This window comes from Lipotes vexillifer, unplaced genomic scaffold (assembly GCF_000442215.2).
Source record: "Lipotes vexillifer unplaced genomic scaffold, Lipotes_vexillifer_v1.1 scaffold365, whole genome shotgun sequence".
Taxonomy (NCBI): domain Eukaryota; kingdom Metazoa; phylum Chordata; class Mammalia; order Artiodactyla; family Lipotidae; genus Lipotes; species Lipotes vexillifer.
Window position 1 is genome coordinate 974444 of NW_006781263.1, and position 15552 is coordinate 989995.

The 15552-nt window shown below is 42.2% G+C and overlaps 1 protein-coding gene across 1 annotated transcript in view; it reads left to right on the forward strand.

The window, feature by feature from the left end:
- Nucleotides 1-15552, forward strand: part of CFAP61 (cilia and flagella associated protein 61) — a 270087-nt gene that overhangs the window by 83430 nt on the left and 171105 nt on the right. The window contains exon 12 of the mRNA XM_007454529.1: nt 370-509. Within this exon, the coding sequence (XP_007454591.1) occupies nt 370-509 (140 nt within the window). The remainder of the gene's footprint in view (nt 1-369; nt 510-15552) is intronic.

A 15552-nucleotide genomic window follows, 5' to 3' on the forward strand; every position in this document is an offset into this window, starting at 1 on the left:
TTTTTTGCGGTATGTGGGCCTCTCACTGTTGTGGCCTCTCCCGTTGCGGAGCACAGGCTCCGACACACAGGCTCAGTGGCCGTGGCTCACGGGCCCAGCCGCTCCACGGCATGTGGGAGATCTTCCCGCTGGGGCGCGAACCTGCATTCCCTGCATCTGTAGGCGGACCCTCAACCACTGCGCCACCAGGGAAGCCCTTCTCCATATTCTTGCAATTGCTTATCCCCTGAATTTTCTGATTACTTTCCAAATGATAGGAATCTTTAACTTGAATACCATCTCCTTTACACATTTTACTCCTATTTAGTGTTTTATGTCAGGAATTTGTTTAGTGATAAATGATTTTTATCTGGTCTCCAATCACTCCAGGACAAGAACTTCTGCATCATTTCTCTGCCACATCTCACCCCTGAGTTTGTCCTCATACAGAACTTCATGAAGATTGTCCCCTTCAACAACTGCACCCTGGACCAGGATCTCTACGTCTTCCATCGGGCAGGATTGCTCAAGTAAGCAGATGCACGTTTGGCCAAAAGATAGTCCATGAAGTTAAAAAAAGAGAATGGAACAGGAGCTCTGTGACATTTTAATTTAATGATTTATTTTTAAAATTGTCTTATTGGCAGAGGACTTGATCAAGTGATTTTAACCAGTCCATTTAGGGGAAGAGTCATGGTGAAAGTTGCTGGTCCAGTCAGATATTAGAGCATAATCTAACTCCAGAATAGTCAAAACAATAGCCATGTTGACATTTCTATGGCTGGAACAAGGTAACACAAGAAAGAGTCCCACCGCAGACCCCAACAGAGTAAGAATTGAACGTGTGTCTGTGTGTAAAGGTATTATAGACTGATGTATATGATGGCATTTGTGTTACAGTGAGAAAAGGAAGGATTATTTTGTAAATGATGGGACAAAATAAAGACAGAAATGTTCTTCATATTCTACAGTAAAATAGATTCCCAAGTGATTGAAGAGTTAAATGTGGATATTGCAATAGTTAAAAATTAGAAACTGTTACCTACAGTGCTAGGTTCTGGGCCAGACTCTGAGAATACAGCAGTGAACAGCCTACTGGTTGTCCCACATCCTTTCAAAGCTTATAAACACTCCTGTAAAAGTAAAACTGCATCTGTGATGGGTGTACCAGCAGTGGGTCTGTGGGACTATGGAGACGTATCATTGGGAGATTCAGTCCAGTCAGAGGAAGCTTTCCTGAGGATCAACACTGAGTTCTAGACAAGGAGTGTGAGTGAAGATTGAACTTTATTGTGCCTCAGGATGGGGAAGGTCTTTTTAGAACATGGAAGAAAAAAATTAAGATTTTTTTTTTTTTACTATATGAAACTTCAGAACCACTCTAATTTAATTAAAATTCAGCTGACTAATGGAAGGATATTTTTAACAAATATAACGGACACAAGGTTGGTATATTTTACATATAAAGAGCTTTAATAAATCAGTTAGAAGACTATTTAACACCAAAATAGAAAAACTGACCGCCCCCCACAAATGGCCAGACTGTTTGCATATGAAAAAAAATTAAAAATCAATGGGTATTAAAAAAATCTTCAAACTTATTGCTAATAAGGGAAAAGAAACAGAAGCAAGAATGAGACATCATTTTTGGTCAGTTGGCAAGAATTAGAATATAGAAACATTCAATTCTAATGAGAAAAATGTAACTCTTGTCAGAATGTAAATAGACATAAAATTTCAAAGGGCAATTTGGCCAGAACATTAAGGTAGTTTATATTCTTTCACTCTTTACTTCCACTCCTAGAAACATATCCTAGGAAACTTGTTGCAGAGATGCAAACAAAAATTTACATCTGAGGATTAAAGAACATTGGAAATACTCTAAACATCCAGTAGTAAGAGAATGTTTAAATACTTTATGGTACCTATAGGAAGTAATCTATAACTATGCTTACAGTTCATTTTAAGAATATCTAATGATTAGAAAATGCTCAGAATGTAATGTTAGGGTAGAAAACCTATCAAATAAAACAGCGTTTAAATGTGACCAAAATTTCTAAAGAAGCAAAAAATGCATGAACAAAGTAGACTAAAAAGACACGTGCAGATGTAGTTCATGCCGCCAGGCCCCCTCGTTCAGGACTAATTTCACACCTGCAAGATGTGTGGGTGCCACCAGCTCAAAGCTGGGTCCCCCGCCGAGGAGACTGCCCTGCACAGAAGAGAGGGCTTTGCCCAAGGTCCGCCCTCCTGAGGGCAGCCTGCATCCAGCAACTAGTCTGTGTGTGTGGAGCGGGGGGGAGGGACACCTCTGAAGGGTCTTCCCAGGGCCAGGATGCCCCCGAGGTGTCAGCTGGGCATTTGTTGTGACCCCATGGCTTGCAGTCCGTCTTCACTTCTGCCCGTCCTGCCCTGCCCCTCCCCATAGGTGTGGAGGGTCCCAGGAGCCACCCTCATCACCCCCAGCATGCGGATCTCTGTGTGACGCTGCCTCCTGGGGAACCCGGCCAGCGGCGCTAGACATGGCCCGTGGTTGCCTCGGGGTGGTAGGAGGACTGTCATGGGTGATTTTTAATTTCCTTTCTCACATTGACTAAATTTTGGAATTTTCCTACACCAACCTTGGATATAGCAAGTGGTTGAAACCCATCAAATAGGCTTAAGTAACTGGAGAATTTATTACTACACAGAACCAAGGGAAGACTCCGAGGGCAATTCAGGTTTCATATGTGGATTATTAGCCCTGTTAGATCTGTCTCTTCCGAGGTGACCCCTTCTCAGACACAGTGGTTGCGGGATGAGTGAGGTAGCTCCAGACCCCTTATCACTTAAGTCCACCAGGTGAAGAGTGGTGGGGATGCTTCTGTTCAGAAGCCCCAGCACAGAAGTCTTACTGCATCTCAGTGGCTCAGATTGGCCCTCTGCTGGCTGACTTTGAACCCATCACTGGGTCAGAGGCTGCTGGTTGGCATCCTCGGTCTGGTCCCAAAGCTCAGGGCTGGGTGGGGGAGGGGTGCAGCACCTATACAAATGTGGAGGCTTTTCTGGAGAAATGGGCAATGGAGCTGCTCCCCACACTTCCATCTTGGGATAGGACCAATTCGATCAATAGAAAGTGAACAGTAGATCTATTACAGGAACAATGTCAATACCGTCCATTTTCTATAATTTAACTTTTTCAAGTTAATACTGTCTTATTCACATAGTCTCATTCTTACAAAATATTATGGAGCTCATCAAACTGTGCATTTAAAATGGGTATATTTAATTGTATGTAAATTATGCCTCAGTAAAGCTGCTACAAAATCTTGTGACAAAGGGATTGGTAGAGTAGTTTCAGAGAGCTTTCTCTATAATTGGTATATTAGCCTTTTAAGTGAAACTTTGAGGAACCTTCTAAATGATCACTTTATAATTGGGGAATGGTTAAATGAATTTTGGCATATTCATTCAGTACATTATTATGCAGATTTTGAAAAAATAAAAACCGATCTATATCATACTGTATAGAATAATATCTGGGATGGTGAGAAAAGCAAGGGTCAGATGATAATAGTAATAATCGTAATGACAGCTTACATTTATGGAAGGTTTGTAGTGTTTCAAGGACTTTCTTAATCACTTTCCATGTGTCTTTATGCACAGTGACCTTATTAGCTCGATACCATTATTATTATCCCCATCTTACAGGTAAGGAAACTGAGACACAGAGAGGTTAAGTAACTAGTCCAAAATGCACACAGCAGAAAGTAGCAGAGCTGGAACTGGAACGAAGGCAGCTGGCTTCCAGAGCCAGCTCATAACTGCCTCACGTATTGCTTCCTATGCTGTGTTTTCAGCGTAAAGCTGTTGTAGCAGAGACACCCTAAAGCACAGTGGCTTGAGCCAGAGGACAGTTCCGCCTCTACCACACAGTGGTCCAGACAGGAGCAGGTGGTTTAAGGAGAGTTGTGGCTTTTCCCCACGAAGCTGTCCAGGGACCCAGTTCCTTCTCTCATTGCTCCTCCATCTCATAGAGCAAGGGTCTCACCTACTGTCTGTGTGGAGAGTCAGGGGTCTGCGAATTTGGATGGGAAGAAAAATTACATCTTTCTGTTACTAACCTCTGATTGAAGTTTGACGTGTCCTTCCACTGTGAACGGAGGCAACAAACCTCAGAAGTGTCAGTGAAGCCGTGGCTTTGTAGCCCATGGAAGTCACGGATATTCTCGTATCACCTTACAGTTGTCGCAGATGTCTCAAAATATGGATGCTCATCATACTGTGAAATTTCAGTAAATTTATTCTCAACGAAAACTTGTTACTTGATGCATTAATGAGGAGGCACAGATATTACCAAAACACACATTTTTAAAAACATTTTGATAGCTCTACTTGATATAATTTGTTGTCTTTGATTTTACACGTTGAAAAGCATCAGTCTGAGAAGGGGTCCCAAGCATCCCCAGACTGTCAGAGGGGCCCATGGGGCACACAAGTGGTAGACCGCCGTCAGAGTGAGCTCTTTTCCTCCTGGTGCTGTGAGCCGGCTTAGGGCACCGTAGTCACATTTTAGCCGCGGGGAAGGGTGCAAAGAGCAAGGGAGGAGAAGACTGGCCTCTTACGGAAGTTACATCACTTCTCGTCGCAGTCTGTGCTCGGGAAGTTGGTTGCATGGCCCTGCCGAGCCGCGGGGGAGGCCGGGGGACAAGTTGCTGGAGGGTCAGATGTGCGCCCGGTGAAAACTCAGTTGACTCAGTTATTAAAAGGGAGAAAGAGAGAGGGAAACTGGGGGACCATCATATCTAGTTTTTATCTTGCATATGTAAAGATGTTCTAGAAGGGTCCATGGGACTTTATTAACCTTTTGTGCTTCTGGGGAGCAGGACGGAGACGTGAGGGGTGTAGATGGCGACGTACCCTTTGCTTTATGTCTGTCGGTTCCGTTTGATTTTTTTCATTAATAAACTTTATTTTTTAGAGCAGTTTTAGGCTCACAGCACAACTGAGCAGAAAGTGCAGAGGGTTCCTACAGACCCCTTCCCCGGTCCCCCCCCAGACTCTCCCACAGTTAACATCCCACACCAGAGCTATACCATTTGTACCACCAAGGAACCTACAGGGACTCACCATTATCAGCTGGAGTCCATGGTTTACATGAGGGCTCACTCTTCTGTTGTACACTCTCTGGGTCTGGACAAATGTGCAATGACGTAGCCACCACCATACTATCATACAGAGTAGTTTCTAAAAATGCCCTCTGCTCCCCCTATCCATCCCTCTCTCCTTCCCCACAGCCTCTGGCAACCACTGGTCTTTCTCCTGTCCCCGTAGTTTTGCCTTTTCTAGAAAGTCATAGTTGGAATCCTACAGTACGTGGCCTTTACAGATTGGCCTCTTTCAGTTAGTGATGAATATTTTAATGTTCCTCCATGTCTCTTCGTGGCTTGATAGCTTATTTCTTTTTAGCCCTGAATAATATTCCATTGTCTGGATGGACCACAGTTTATTTATCCAGTCACCTACTGAAGGACAGCTTGGTTGCTTCCAAGTTTCGGCAATTATGAATTTCAGCAATTATGAATCTATGTGCAGGTTTTTGTATGGGTGTACGTTTTCAGCTCATTTGGGTATATACCAAAGAGCACAACTTTAGATTGTATGGTGAGAATATTGAGTTTTGTAAGAAACTGTCTCACTGTCTTCCAAAGTCCTCCACCATTTTGCATTCCCGCCAGCAACGAAGGAGAGTTCCTGTTTCCTCACATCCTCGCCAGCATTTGTCAGTGTTTTGAATTTTCGCCATTCTCATAGGTGGGTAGTGGTATCTTGTTTTAATTTGCGTTTCCATACTGACTTATGGTGTTGAGCATCTTTTCATTTTCTATTTGCCATCTGTATGTCTACTTTGGTGAGGTGTCCCTTCATATCTTCTGCCCTTTTTTAAGATTGGGTTGTTCATTTATGTTTGATTTTTAAAAAATTATGGGCATGCATTACTTCCACAATAGAAAGTATAGTTAATTTTTTATCACTGAGATTTTAAATTTTACTATGACTCAGGTGAAACTTTCATTAGATTATTCTTTATGCTCTCTGCATTCTTACGTAGTGTGTATTGGTGGCATTTTCTTACGACTTGGGCTTCTCTTTGTGAATAAATACACGCTGATGAGAGCAACCAGATGACAGGGGATCAAGGTCGGGCCATGGGTCTGCCTGAGGTAATGGCCTTGTTCTTAGTGGCTTAATTACTTAATTCACAGTCATTCTTTCCTTGTACACTCTCTCTCTTATTTACTATGTACATGTATCGCTTTTATTAACAGTTTAAGTTTAAGTTTTTAAAATGATGAGATTTTCAACACTTGTCTGGAAATTGGTCCTGGTTGCAGCATGGCCCTAGTTTTTCTTTGCAACCATTTGCAGTGTCAGCTTCTTTTTTTGTTTTGTTTTAATCACTTACATATAAAGTTGGAGCAAATCATGTACACCTGGGTTCTTTTCTGAAAAATTAAAGACTCACAAACCAAAGTAGTTTCCGTGCCTTTAGAAGATCATGACCTTTGTCACCATTCCCATCTGAGCCGTCATTGGGAGCTTTCCTTTGTTGCTCTGAGTTTTGTCGCCAGCCCACTGACAACTGCACACCCGGTTCTCAGCGTGTCCAGTCTTTGCACTTTGCACTTTTACTCTTGTTCCTGTCTCTCTTGTGGCCATGGCAGCGGGTCACTGTTCTCTAGAGCAAGCTTAGATTTTTAATTCTTTAAGTTCTCAACACAAAGAGCTTTACAAATGTTAGGAATGGTAGTTTTGCCTGTAGGATCGCTCAGCTCATAAAGGGAACACGGTATCGGAACTGGCTTCTTCCCTCTGCTCTCTTTTTTTTTTTTTGGAAATCTATAAAAATTATTATTATTTTTAACATCTTGATTGGAGTATAATTGCTTTACAATGGTGTGTTAGTTTCTGCTTTATAGCAAAGTGAATCAGTTATACATATACATATGTCCCCATATCTCTTCCCTCTTGCGTCTCCCTCCCTCCCCCCCTCCCTATCCCACCCCTCTAGGTGGTCACAGAGCACCGAGCTGATCTCCCTGTGCTATGCAGCTGCTTCCCACTAGCTATCTATTTTACCTTTGGTAGTGTATATATGTCCATACCACTCTCACTTTGTCCCAGCTTACCCTTCCCCCTCCCCATATCCTCAAGTCCATTCTCTAGTAGGTCTGCGTCTTTATTCCCATCTTACCCCTAGTTTCTTCATGACTTTTTTTTTTTTTTTTAGATTCCATATATATGTGTTAGCATACGGTATTTGTTTTTCTCTTTCTGACTTACTTCACTCTGTATGACAGACTCTAGGTCCATCCACCTCACTACAAATAACTCAATTTCATTTCTTTTTGTGGCTGAGTAATATTCCCTCTGCTCTTTAAAAGCCCAAACCACAGGGCCACTTCAGGCACCTGAGCTTGGCCGCAGGAGAGGGAGGAGGCCAGCTGACCTGAAGACTTTTCCACAGAAACATGGAGGAAGGACAAACTCACACCTTACATCCCAGATGTATTAGTATTTAAAAAATATATATATATTGGTGTTAAGCAGTGAATTTGGAGGAAGTTCATATGTCACAAAATGAAGCTAAGAGATGTGAGTGTGGAGCCACCTGGAAGAACACTGGCCGTGCCTGCAGCTGGGTCCCTGGCACCAGATTTACCCCAGATTTACCCTGCCTTCACGGGCCTTCCCCGCCTGCCCCGTCCCTGAAAGCCCCCAGATGTCATGTCCCTCTCCCCTTCTCCCCCCCGCCAGGCACTGACAGCCAGAAGTCCGGGAGCTCCAGGAGCAGTACTGCATCCTTTGTAGGCCAGGCCCTGTGTGGTGAGGCTCTGGGGCCCCCGGCCTGTGGGGCTCACGCTCGGCTTTTCGTCAGCGAGGCCTCACAAGGGTCTGTTGGTCCGTGATGTCAAGGACGACCATCTGGCGTGGCTGGCAGCCCCGCAAGGCCATCACGGACATGCATCTTGTACCTTCCTGCACCTGGCCTCACCCTAGTGCAGGGAGAGTTCTGTGTTTCAGAGCTGCTGCTTCTACTCCAAGTGCAGTCCATGGATGAGTACCCACCCAGGACTTGCTGAAATGCAGGATTGGAGCCCTGCCCCCGGCCTTCTGAGTCTGTTTGCCTGGGAGTCTGTGTTGTGAACAAGGGCCCCGCTTGACTTCTATACCCATTAAAGCTTGAGAAGCGTTGAAGGTGCTTCTGCTTTTTATGAATAAATCTGACGGTAGAGAAGAATGGTGATTCTCACCCTCCTTCAAATACGGGTTTTCTGTAACCGTGTAAGCCACGTGTACTTTATTTTTTTAATTTTTATTTTTTGGTTGCTTTGGGTCTTTGTTGCTGCGTGCACGCTTTCTGTAGTTGCAGAGAGCAGGGACTTCTCTAGTTGTGGAGCACGGGCTTTAGGCGCACAGGCTTCAGTAGTTGCAGCACTTGGGCTCAGTAGCTGGGGCACGTGGGCCCTAGAGCATGCGAGCTGCAGTAATTGTGGTTTGTGGGCTCTAGAGTGCATGCTCAGTAGTTGTGGCGCACCAGTTCAGTTGCTCCGTGGCATGTGGGATCTTCCCAGACCAGGGATCGAACCTGTGTCCCCTGCATTGGAAGGCGGATTCTTAACCACTGCGCCACCAGGGAAGTCCCGCCACATGTACTTTAAACCTTTAGTTTCTGGTAGTTTTTGGTTCTGTTGAGGTCATCTTTTTTTTTTTTTTTTTTTTAAACATCTTGATTGGAGTATATAATTGCTTTACAACGATGTGTTAGTTTCTGCTTTATAACAAAGTGAATCAGTTTTACATATACATATGTCCCCATATCTCTTCCCTCTTGCATTTCCCTCCCTCCCACCCTCCCTATCCCACCCCTCTAGGTGGTCACAAAGCACCGAGCTGATCTCCCTGTGCTATGCGGCTGCTTCCCACTAGCTATCTATTTTACATTTGGTAGTGTATATATGTCCATGCCACTCTCTCAGTTTGTCCCAGCTTACCCTTCCCCCTCCCCATATCCTCAAGTCCATTCTCTAGTAGATCTGTGTCTTTATTCCCGTCTTGCCCCTAGGTTCTTCACGACCATTATTTATTAATTAATTAATTAATTTATTTATTTATTTATAGATTCCATATATATGTATTAGCATACAGTATTTGTTTTTCTCTTTCTGACTTACTTCACTCTGTATGACAGACTCTAGGTCCATCCACCTCACTACAAATAACTCAATTTCATGTATATATGTGCCACATCTTCTTTATCCATTCATCCGACGACGGGCACTTAGGTTGTTTCCATCTCCGGGCTATTGTAAATAGAGCTGCAATGAACATTTTGGTACATGACTCTTTCTGAATTCTGGTTTCCTCAGGGTATATACCTAGTAGTGGGATTGCTGGGTCATATGGTAGTTCTATTTGTAGTTTTTTAAGGAACCTCCATACTGTTCTCCATAGTGGCTGAACCAATTCACATTCCCACCAGCAGTGCAAGAGTGTTCCCTTTTCTCCACACCCTCTCCAGCATTTATTGTTTGTAGATTTTTTGATGATGGTCATTCTGACCGGTGTGAGATGATATCTCAATGTAGTTTTGATTTGCATTTCTCTAATGATTAATGATGTTAAGCATTCTTTCATGTGTTTGTTGGCAATCTGTATATCTTCTTTGGAGAAATGCCTACTTAGGTCTTCTGCCCATTTTTGGATTGGGTTGTTTTTTTGATGTGGAGCTGCATGAGCTGCTTGTAAATTTTGGAGATTATTCCTTTGTCCGTTGCTTCATTTGTAAATATTTTCTCCCATTCTGAGGGTTGTCTTTTCGTCCTGTTTATGGTTTCCTTTGCTGTGCAAAAGCTTTTAAGTTTCATTAGGTCCCATTTGTTTATTTTTGTTTTTATTTCCATTTCTCTAGGAGGTGGGTCAGAAAGGATCTTGCTGTGATTTATGTCATAGAGTGTTCTTCCTGTGTTTTCCTCTAAGAGTTTGATAGTGTCTGGCCTTACATTTAGGTCTTTAATCCATTTTGAGCTTATTTTTGTGTATGGTGTTAGGAAATGTTCTAATTTCATTCTTTTACATGTAGCTGTCCAGTTTTCCCAGCACCACTTATTGAAGAGGCTGTCTTTTCTCCATTGTATATTCTTGCTTCCTTTATCAACGATAAGGTGACCATATGTGCATGGGTTTATCTCTGGGCTTTCGATCCTGTACCATTGATCTATATTTCTGTTTTTGTGCCAGTACCATACTGTCTTGATTACTGTAGCTTTGTAGTATAGTCTGAAGTCAGGGAGCCTGATTGCTCCAGCTCGGTTTTTCTTCCTCAAGATTGCTTTGGCTGTTCGGGGTATTTTGTATTTCCATACAATTGTGAAATTTTTTGTTCTAGTTCTGTGAAAAATGCCAGTGGTAGTTTGATAGGGATTGCATTGAATCTGTAGATTGCTTTGGGTAGTAGAGTCATTTTCACAATGTTGATTCTTCCAATCCAAGAACATGGTGTATCTCTCCATCTATTTGTGTCATCTTTAATTTCTTTCATCAGTGTCTTATAATTTTCTGCATACAGGTCTTTTGTCTCCTTAGGTAGGTTTATTCCTAGATATTTTATTCCTTTTGTTGCAATGGTAAATGGGAGTGTTTTCTTAATTTCACTTTCAGATTTTTCATCACTAATATATAGGAGTGCCAGAGATTTCTGTGCATTAATTTTGTATCTTGCTACTTTACCAACTTCATTGATTAGCTCTAGTAGTTTTCTGGTAGCATCCTTAGGATTCTCTATGTATAGTATCATGTCATCTGCAAACAGTGACAGCTTTATTTCTTCTTTTCCAATTTGGATTCCTTTTATTTCTTTTTCTTCTCTGATTGCTGTGGCTAAAACTTTCAAAACTCTGTTAAATAATAGTGGTGAGAGTGGGGAACCTTGTCTTGTTCCTGATCTTAGTGGAAATGGTTTCACTTTTTCACTATTGAGGACAATGTTGGCTTTGGGTTTGTCATATATAGCCTTTATTATGTTGAGGAAAGTTCCCTCTATGCCTACTTTCTGGAGGGTTTCTATCATAAATGGGTGTTGAATTTTATCAAAAGCTTTCTCTGCATTTCATCTGCATCATCATTGAGATGATCATATGGTTTTTCTCCTTCAATTTGTTAATATGGTGTATCACATTGATTGATTTGCGTATATTGAAGAATCCTTGCATATCCTGGGATAAACCCCACTTGATCATGGTGTATGATCCTTTTAATGTGCTGTTGGATTCTGTTTGCTAGTATTTTGTTGAGGATTTTTGCATCCTTGTTCATCAGTGGTATTGGCCTGTAGTTTTCTTTCTTTGTGACATCATTGTCTGGTTTGGGTATCAGGGTGATGGTGGCCTCATAGAATGAGTTTGGGAGTGTTCCTACCTCTGCTATATTTTGGAAGAGTTTGAGAAGGATAGATGTTAGCTCTTCTCTAAATGTTCGATAGAATTCGATTGTGAAGCCATCTGGTCCTGGGCTTTTGTTTGTTGGAAGAGTTATAATCACAGTTTCAATTTCAGTGCTTGTGATTGGTCTGTTCATATTTTCTATTTCTTCCTGATTCAGTCTTGGCAGGTTGTGCATTTCTAAGAATTTGTCCATTTCTTCCAGGTTGTCCAATTTTTTGGCATAGAGTTGCTTGTAGTAATCCCTCATGATCTTTTGTATTTCTTCAGTGTCAGTTGTTACTTCTCCTTTTTCATTTCTAATTGTATTGATTTGAGTCTTCTCCCTTTTTTTCTTGATGAGTCTGGCTAATGATTTATCAGCTTTGTTTATCTTCTCAAAGAACCAGCTTTTAGTTTTATTGATCTTTGCTATCGTTTCCTTCATTTCTTTTTCATTTATTTCTGATCTGATCTTTATGATTTCTTTCCTTCTGCTAACTTTGGGTTTTTGTTGTTGTTGTTGTTCTTCTTCTTCTTTATCCAGTTGCTTTGGGTGTAAGGCTAGGTTGTTTATTTGAGATGTTTCTTGTTTCTTGAGGTAGGATTGTATTGCTATAAACTTCTCTCTTAGAACTGCTTTTGCTGCATCCCATAGGTTTTGGGTCATCGTGTTTTCATTGTCATTTGTTTCTCGGTATTTTTAAATTTCCTCTTTGATTTCTTCAGTGTTCTCTTGGTTACTAGGTAGTGTATTGTTTAGCCTCCATGTGTTTGTATTTCTTATAGATATTTTCCTGTAAGAGATATCTAGTCTCATAGCATTGTGGTTGGAAAACATAATTGATACTATTTCAATTTTCCTAAATTTATCAAGGCTTGATTTGTGACCCAAGATATGATCTATCCTGGAGAATGTTCCATGAGCACTTGAGAAGAATGTGTATTCTGTTGTTTTTGGATGGAATGTCCTATATATATCAGTTAAGTCCATCTTATTTAATGTATCATTTAAAGCTTGTGTTTCGTTATTTATTTTCATTTTGGATGATCTGTCCATTGGTGAAAGTGGGGTGTTAAAGTCCCCTACTATGATTGTGTTACTGTCGATTTCCCCTTTTTTGGCTGTTAGTTTTTGCCTTATGTATTGAGGTGCTCCTATGTTGGGTGCATAAACATTTTAAATTGTTATACCTTCTTCTTGGATTGATCCCTTGATCATTATGTAGTGTCCTTCTTTGTCTCTTGTAATAGTCTTTGTTTTAAAGTCTATTTTGTCTGATATGAGAATTGCTACTCCAGCTTTCTTTTGATTTCCATTTGCATAGAATATCTTTTTCCATCCCCTCACTTTCAGTCTGTATGTGTCCCTAGGTCTGAGGTGGGTCTCTTGTAGACAGCATATATATGGGTCTTATTTTTGTATTCATTCAGCCAGTCTATGTCTTTTGGTTGGAGCATTTACTCCATTTACATTTAAGGTAATTATCGATATGTATGTTCCTATTACCATTTTCTTAATTGTTTTGGGTTTATTATTGTAGGTCTTTTCCTTCTCTTGTGTTTCCTGCCTAGAGGAGTTCCTTTAGCATTTGTTGTAGAGCTGGTTTTGTGGTGCTGAATTCTCTTAGCTTTTGCTTGTCTGTAAATGTTTTAATTTCTCCATCAAATCTGAATGAGATCCTTGCTGGGTAGCGTAATCTTGGTTGTAGGTTTTTCTCCTTCATCACTTTAAATATGTCCTGCCACTCCCTTCTGGCTTGCAGAGTTTCTGCTGAGAGATCAGCTGTTAACCTTATGGGGATTCCCTTGTATGTTATTTGTTGCTTTTCCCTTGCTGCTTTTAATATTTTTTCTTGGTGTATAATTTTTGATAGTTTGATTAATATGTGTCCTGGAGTGTTTCTCCTTGGATTTATCCTGTAAAGGGCTCTCTGTGCTTCCTGGACTTGATTAACTATTTCCTTTCCCATATTAGGGAAGTTTTCAACTATAATCTCTTCAAATATTTTCTCAGTCCCTTTCTTTTTCTCTTTTTCTTCTGGGACCCCTATAATTCGAAAGTTGGTGCATTTAATGTTGTCCCAGAGGTCTCTTAGACTGTCCTCAATTCTTCTCATTCTTTTTTCTTTATTTTGCTCTGCAGTAATTATTTCCACTATTTTATATTCCAGGTCACTTATCCATTCTTCTGCCTCAGTTATTCTGCTTTTGATCCCTTCTAGAGAATTTTAAATTTCATTTATTGTGTTGTTCATCACTGTTTGTTTGCTCTTTAGTTCTCCTAGGTCCTTGTTAAACGTTTCTTGTATTTTCTCCATCCTATTTCCAAGATTTTGGGTTATCTTTACTATTATTATTCTGAATTCTTTTTCAGGTAGACTGCCTATTTCCTCTTCATTTGTTAGGTTGGGTGGGTTTTTGCCTTGCTCCTTCATCTGCTGTGTGTTTCTCTGTCTTCTCATTTTGCTTAACCTACTGTGTTTGGGATCTCCTTTTCACAGGCTGCATGTTTGTAGTTCCCGTTGTTTTTGGTGTCTGTCCCCAGTGGCTAAGGTTACTTCAGTGGGTTGTGTAGGCTTCCTGGTGGAGGGGACTAGTGCCTGTGTTCTGGTGGATGAGGCTGGATCTTGTCTTTCTGGTGGGCAGGTCCACGTCTGGTGGTGTGTTTTGGGGTGTCTGTGGCCTTATTATGATTTTAGGCAGCCTCTCTGCTAATGGATGGGGTTGTGTTCCTGTCTTGTTAGTTGTTTGGCATAGGGTGGCCTGCACTGTAGCTTGCTTGTCATTGAGTGGAGCTGGGTCTTGACGTTGAGGTGAGATCTCTGGGAGATTTTCACCATTTGATATTACGTAGAGCTGGGAGATCTCTTGTGGACCAGTGACTTGAACTTGGCTCTCCCACCTCAGAGACACAGCCCTGATGCCTGGCTGGAGCACCAAGAGCCTGTCATCCACATGGCTCAGAATAAAAGGGAGAAAAAAAGGAAAGAAAGAAAGAAAGAAAGAAAGAAAGAAAGAAAGAAAGAAAGAAAGGAGATAAAATAAAATAAAGTTACTAAAATAAAAAATAATTATTAAAAAATATTTTTAAAATAATAAAAAATTTTAAAAAAGAAAGAAAGAAGAGAGCAACCAAACCAAAAAAATCCACCAATGATAACAAGTGTTAAAAACTATACTAGGAAAAACAAAAACAAAAAAAACGGACAGACAGAGCCCTAGGACAAATGCTAAAAGCAAAGCTATACAGACAAAATCACACACAGAAGCATACACATACACGCTCACAAAAAGAGAAAAAGGGAAAAATATATAAATATCGTTGCTCCCAAATTCCACCACCTCAATTTGGGATAATTCGTTGTCTATTCAGGTATTCCACAGATGCAGGGTACATCAAGTTGATTGTGGAGATTTAATCTGCTGCTCCTGAGGCTGCTGGGAGAAATTTCCCTTTCTCTTCTTTGTTCGCACAGCTCCTGGGGTTCAGCTTGGATTTGGCCCTGCCTCTGCGTGTAGGTCGCCTGAGGGTGTCTCTTCTTCGCTCAGACAGGACAGGGTTAAAGGAGCCGCTGATTCGGGGGCTCTGCTCACTCAGGACGGGGAGAGGGAGGGGCACGGAGTGCGGGGCGGGCCTGCGGCGGCAGAGGCCAATGTGATGTTGCACCAGCCTGAGGCGCGCCGTGCGTTCTCCCGGGGAAGTTGTTCCTGAATCCCGGGACCCTGGCAGTGGCGGGCTGCACAGGATCTCAGCAGGGGAGGCGTGGATAGTGACCTGTGCTCGCACACAGGCTTCTTGGAGGCAGCAGCAGCAGCCTTAGCGTCTCATGCCCGTCTCTGGGGTCTGCGCTGACAGCCGCGGCTCGCGCCCGTCTCTGGAGCTCCTTTAAGCAGCGCTCTTAATCCCCTCTCCTCGCACACCAGGAAACAAAGAGGGAAGAAAAAGTCTCTTGCCTCTTCGGCAGCTCCAGACTTTTCCCCGGACTCCCTCCCGGCCAGCCGTGGCGCACTAACCCGCTGCAGGCTGTGTTCACGCCGCCAACCCCAGTCCTCTCTGTGCGCTCCGACCGAAGCCCGAGCCTCAGCTCCCAGCCCCGCCCGCCCCGGCGGG